Below are 6,450 nucleotides of genomic sequence, written 5' to 3'. Positions count from 1 at the left end.
CTAATTTTATTTTTCTAGAAAATAAATAAATAGAAACCAAATAAAAGACTAATTTCCTAAAACAAAAAGTCAAAATCAAATTAGGAAACAAATTGACTATCTTTCTAAGTAAGCTAACTTTGACAAATCTTCAGCTTTTTTGGGCTCCAAATTAGCTTCCATATGCCATTTAGGAGGCCAAATATGAGTGACAATTATTGCCACATGTTTCTCCCTGATTGGAATAGGTAAAACTTGCTTGAACAAGAAGAACAGTCAAAGCCAGCAGCTAAACATCACATTTTGAGCCAAATTTACTTGTTGTCCATACAAGCACATTTTAATTACCTTTGAAGCTTACTTTACTTGATTCCATAACCTCTTAATGATATTCATTGAACCCACAAAGTGTGGGAACCATTTCTTGCTGTCTAGAGTCCATATTTGCACGAAAACAGCTACTCGGGTCCGTATCGGCCTTCACCATTTGCATACTTGAAACGGGTTTTGTATCTTTGAGTATTGACAAGCCTCTTTGAGAATTAATTTATCCCTAGATAAAATCAGCTAGGTTTTTATTAAACCTCTTAGCTTGATCCCTAGTGATCAGTCCGGTCTTCATTTGTATCGGATCAGCACCCCAGCGGGTGATACGGACCTAGGATGACCTGCTCCTAAACCCGTATTATATTAGCTCGGATCTAATTATGTTCAAGTTCTAATGGTCACCTTGAATCCTAACCAACCTATGATTAGAAACCTTGGTATATAATGAAGACGCCACAATAGGTGATGGAATTCCTATTGATAAGTCAAACTAAAACACTCACTCACTAATGGTGTTTTAGGTGTTCAAAAGAATAAAGAGAAATTCAATCTCACAAAATAAATTCTGAATATTATTAATGGTGTGTTCTTCCTCATAAAAAGTCATTTTATAGGCTAAGAGAAAACAAAATAAAACCCTAAAAAAAAAAGGAAAAACCAACCATGTAATGAAGAATCCTAATATGGCCTAAAGGCTCCTCATTTCCTAATCTAATTTGGATTAATTAATTCCTTTATTTTGAATTAGGAATTAATTAATTTACAATGAAAATAAAAAAATAATAACTTTCCTAAACTTATTTGTCCAGCAAATAAATAAATAAAAATAAAAAAGTAATGGTAATTTCCTAAAATAAAAAGTAGAATCAAATTAGGAAACTAAAATACTAGCTTTTTGACTAAGTTGACTTTGACCAATTTTTCACCAATTTGAGCTCCAAATCAGACTCAATATGCTTTTTAGGATGCCAAATAAGCTTATTATGGAGTCCCACATGTTTCCCTTGCTTGGAAGAAAGAGAAAAAGCCAACTCAGTAAAGCGAGCAAGCATTACAGCAATTTTCGGCCAAATTTTGAAGTTGTTCGTACAAGTCCGTACAAGTTGGTTTTACTTATATCTTCACTTGTTTCCATGACCTCTTAGTGATATTTATTGAATCCATAAAGATTTGGAACCATTTCTTACTGCCTGGACTCCATAGATGCACCAAAACCGCTACCCAAGTTCGTATCGGCTTCCACCACTTGTACGCTCAAAATAGGTCTTGGATGTTCGAGTATGGATAGGCCCTCTTGAGAATGAATTACTCCCTGGATAAAGGCAGCAATGTTTTTCTTAAACCTTTTAGCTTGAGCCCTAGTGATCGGCCTGGTCTTCATATGTATCGGGTCAGTACCCCAGCAGGTTGTCGGTTGTGCGGCTTCAGGCGGATTCGCATCATTCCCCTCCTCTTGAAAAGGATTTGTCCGCAAATCAAGATCTTCACCTACAGAAAAAGGAGATAAATCAGCAACATTAAATGTGGCACTAACATTATACTCACCTATTAAATCAAGTTTGTAGGTATTCTCATTAATCCGTTCCAAAACTTGAAAGGGTCCATCCACATGCGACATAAGCTTTAACTTTCTATGTTTTGGAAACTTCTCCTTTTGTAAGTGCAACCAAATCAAATCTCCTGGGTCAAACACTATCACAATAAAATCTAAAAATACATGCTCATTATGGAAAAAATTACACTTTTTAAAGTTAGCAAATAATCTCTTCCTAATTTTCAAATTTCCACAAAATAAAGCTCTCAACAAAGCAGATAAAATTCTATACAACAAAAGCATTTTTAAATAAGCATCTTTATAATTCATGACCAGCAATAATTTCTTATTCAAAATAGCTTTATTAACATCCCCAAAACTAAAGTAAAATTTTTTATTTTTCCTTTCTTTTCTTCCTTTTCCTTTCCCACTCATGGTTTCATTGAATTTTGCATCACACTCGGCTTTTTCTCCAAGTTTCTCACTCTCGGGTTTGTTAAAATTTTTCCACTTAACCTGGGTTTTATAGGACTTACCTTGGACAGCAAGCTCACCTTTTCCCTCTTAAATGGATGGTGAAACCATTGGTGACATACTAGCCTTTTCTTTGAGCTTCTTGGCTTCCCTTCTTGTGCATTTGTAATTGATCCCTAAAAATCTCCTTCGGGTTCAATGGCTCCAGCTTAACCTTCTTGCCTTTAAGCTTAAAAACAATAGAGTTCTCTCTCCCATAATGTATGCCATCTTTATGAAATTGTCATGGCCTCCCCAACAATATATGACCAGCATGCATAGGCACAACATCACACAACACAACATCCACATATTTATCTATGCTAAATTTTACTTTGGCTTGTTTATTTACTTTCATCTCACCACTATCATTAAGCAATTGTAATCTATAAGGTTCTGGATGTTTAATAGTTGTTAAACCTAATTTATCAACTACCATGCTACTAATTACATTTGCATAACTTCCACTATCTATAATCATACTACATATGTTACCTTGAATTTTGCAGTGGGTGTGGAAGATGTTTTCTCTTTGAATTTGATCCTCATCTTTGAATACAGTAAGGACACTCCTTACAACTAAGTTCAAGTCAGCCCTTGAAGGTTGGAGTGTTTCCAGTTCCTTATGCTCATCCCTTCCAAGTTCTTAATCATCCAATTCGGCCTTTCCCCCACTTTCTTCACTTTCGGATTCTATTCTACTCTCTCTCCTTGGCCAATTTGAACTTTCTTCTCCAACTTTCGGCTTTGGGTTGTTTTCAAAGGTAGGATTGTTTCTTCAGCCACTTGGATTTGATCTTCCACTGTTAGAAACACCTCCAAACCATGAGCTTGTACCCCTTCTCTGAATTGGTGCTCTAATTTAATAGCCACATGCAACATCTCCTCCAATTCCACATATTGTTGTAATTCTAGTTGATTGGCTATCTCACGATTCAAACCACCAAGGAATTTGCCATGGTTGCTTCTCTATCCTCATTCATGCTTAACCTCATCATAAGCATCTCCATCTTCTCGTAATAATCTTCCACAGACTTACTTCCTTGAAATAAAATTTGAAGCCTTTGATGCAGCAACCTATGATAGTGTGATACTACGAATCGCTTCCTCATGGCTCATTTCATTTGTTGCCATGTAATGATCAAGTCATCACCAACACTCCTTCGAGTGTTTTGCTTATTGGTCCACCATTGGAGTGCATAATAACCAAACTCCATTGCTGCCAACTTCACCTTCTTAGCCTCCGAATAATTATGACAATAAAAAATCATTTCCATTCTCTCCTCCCATTCCAAATATGCCTCTAGATCACTTTTTTGCATGAAAGGTGGAATGTTTACCTTGATATTCCCTAGATCACCATCTTCATTCCTTGCTGGTCTCCCATGGATTGGCCTTTCTTGAGGTTCAAAAGTTTCATCAAACCCCTCATCCAAGTCATCTCCAAAGTTACTTCCCCCGAATTCCTCTCTCGGTCGCCCTCGGCCTCCTCGACCTCAACCTCGACCTCCATGAACATCTAACCTCATATTCGGCCCTCCTTATGATGTTTCTATCCTATCCATCCTTTGATCTATGTTATCAAATCGGGTATTCATCCACTGCAATTGCTTCAATATAGACCTCATATCTGTTTGCTCATCATTCCCCGTAGCTCGGGAACCACCATGGAATCCTACGGACTCTTCTTCATTGATTCTTAAAGGTGGATCTCCTCTTCTCACCCTTAAATCTACCATGTTAGTATGAATAATACAAAAACAAAATAAGACCTTACTAAATTCACTCCCTCACCTGTTTCACTCAAACACTGTCTCGACACTCGTGTTTTCATACTAGTTTCGGGCTTTATCCTCTTTTAAGCTCACACACTTTGACTTTTTCCACTTAATGAATTATCTCAAAGTTCTAATTAAAACACCCAAAAAACAGCAATTAGATCACAATTATGTTTTCATTTAACTTATCAACAAAACAATAGCAAAAAGCAAGTAATACCAAATGAATTAACAAAACCTAGTTTTTGGCCTTCTAGGCAAAATAAAGCAAAATAATAAGGAAAATTTCAGAATTAGCGAGAACTGGACCAGATGGTAAGAGATTAAAGATTCAAGAATAAAATTTAGGAAAAAGAATTTCAAACACGAACAAGAATCAAATCGAACAAAAATATAGAATAGTATTGGTTGTTGTCCTTGTAATTCAAGTTTTGTATCAAATCTTTCAACTAATTTTAATCCAAATAATTTAACACCCAAAATTCAAATATCCAGCAACAAAAATAATTCTCCAGAAACTCAAAATATCGAATAAATAATCAACAAAACAGCAGCTCCAATAATTTCCAGCAAACAAATCAAACTTCAACAAACCAAATTTTTTTTTTTAATTCGGCTTTTCTTCTTCTTCTTTTTTTTTTTTTTTTTTGGGTTTCACTCACAGATCACTAATATTCTCTGAGAAAGAAGGATACATGCTATTTACAATAGATGCAACTGAATCTTCTATATCCTTTATCAAAAGATCATCAGGTATGTCAACCATTGCATGACAGTCATTCAGACTGCCAATTATTCCATCTCCAATACTTGATATTCATTATGAAAAAGGTCAATTCATCCTTATCAATATTTTGAAGTCTCATGTTTTTTGTCAACTTTAAAAATTTACAATATTTTCACAAGTGAGTTTAAAGTTGCAAAGACAGTGTCTTGCCTACTTCCTTTTGGAATAACCGATGAACTTTGTCTAAAATCTCCTCCAAACACGATAGTTTTACCTCCAAAAGGTTTCTCCAAACTTAATGGACAGCTATATCTTAAAATATTTCTCATAGTCTTATCCAACGCTTTAAAACAATAGCTATTCACCAATGCTTCAAGACAATATCTACTCGTCTTAGATGCTTCATCCCAAATGATAAGTTTGGTTTTGACATTCAACTCTACAAGTGGACTACTTGCTTAATGTTGCAAGTTGAATCTTCATTTAGAGCAAGAGGTACAGCAAACCTTGAATGTGTTGTCTTACCTCCCAACAGAAGAAGAGATGCTGTACCACTCGAAACTACAGTCAACATAATTTTCCCCTTCAGCCTCGATATTATTGATAGAGTTTTCCAGATAAAAGTTTTCCCGGTACCTCTATATCCATACACAAAGAATACACAAGGTTTAACACCATCAACAGCACCCATAATTGTTTCGTAAATATTTTTTTGTTCAGCTGTGAGATTTGATACAAATTTATTATTGTCTTCAGCAAAAGTAATTCTATCATAACGTAATTCATTCTGTATAAGCCTATTTTGGCAGCAAGAAACATCGATGGTGCCAGGTAAAGGCATTATTGGAAAGTCATGAAGACTTTTTACATTGCTTTGTAAGATCTTATCAATCTCTAGAAAAGCATAATTTTTTATCTCTTCATAAGTTAGATGCAAATTTGTGAAGTGGAATAAATAAACAATCAAATTATACTAATCATTATTATTATGTAAATAAAAACGTTAAGGATTGTATAAAACCTTGATGATCCAACATGTTGCATTGCCTGTAGAATATATCATCTGATAGATGCCACCAACTTTGTTCCTAAACAAATTCAGGCCTCGTTAATGAATCTAACAACAACAAAGTACATTGCAATCATCATCTAACAAACCAAGTACATAGCAATCATCTCTCAAAGAATCATATTGAATGCCATTTATATTCATTATTTCTTCAAAATTTCTTGATCCTCGAACTATGTTAAAAAGTATACTCAAATAGTACATGTCACCGTATGTCGGAGGCACAAAAAACATTCGTCCAAATGCAAATCCATGCTTCCTTTGATTCCTTGTGAATAATTAATTTCCTTAATCAATACTCATAATATAATAAAAAGTATTATTATTATTATTATTGTTATTATTATTATTTATCCGTTTAAATACTCAATAGAAATTGATTGTCTTACTTATTTTTGTTTACGTGCATGCTTGACCACCAACTCATATGGGGCATCCTTTTCTGTGCATTTTAAACTTTCCATTTGTGGTATCTATTTTTGTTCTGATCCGGAAAAAAGCAAAAGAAAAGAAAAAAGGAAAT

General features: G+C 34.6%; 1 protein-coding gene across 1 annotated transcript; it reads right to left on the bottom strand.

The window, feature by feature from the left end:
* Positions 1–4,789: 4,789 nt before the first annotated feature.
* Positions 4,790–5,549, bottom strand: LOC107425375 (uncharacterized). The gene is made up of 3 exons (XM_016035378.3): positions 5,384–5,549; positions 5,024–5,201; positions 4,790–4,940 (listed from the first exon to the last, which is right to left on the bottom strand). The coding sequence occupies exons 1-3, from the start codon at positions 5,547–5,549 to the stop codon at positions 4,790–4,792; spliced, it is 495 nt and encodes a 164-aa protein (XP_015890864.3).
* Between the last annotated feature and the right edge of the window lie 901 nt (positions 5,550–6,450).

This window comes from Ziziphus jujuba, chromosome 12, assembly GCF_031755915.1.
Source record: "Ziziphus jujuba cultivar Dongzao chromosome 12, ASM3175591v1".
NCBI classification, from domain to species: Eukaryota; Viridiplantae; Streptophyta; class Magnoliopsida; order Rosales; family Rhamnaceae; genus Ziziphus; species Ziziphus jujuba.
The sequence above is the reverse complement of the archived record's forward strand: the minus strand, read 5'-3'. Positions and strand labels throughout refer to the sequence as shown.

Coding starts and splice junctions, on each gene's coding strand:
- LOC107425375 (XM_016035378.3), bottom strand. CDS start 5,549: ATGGGTGCTGTTGATGGTGTTAAACCTTGTGTATTCTTTGTGTATGGA. Junction 5,202..5,383: donor ATCTCTTCTTCTGTTGGGAG/GTAAGACAACAC, acceptor ATTGTTTTAAAG/CGTTGGATAAGACTATGAGA. Junction 4,941..5,023: donor AACTCACTTGTGAAAATATT/GTAAATTTTTAA, acceptor ATGAATATCAAG/TATTGGAGATGGAATAATTG.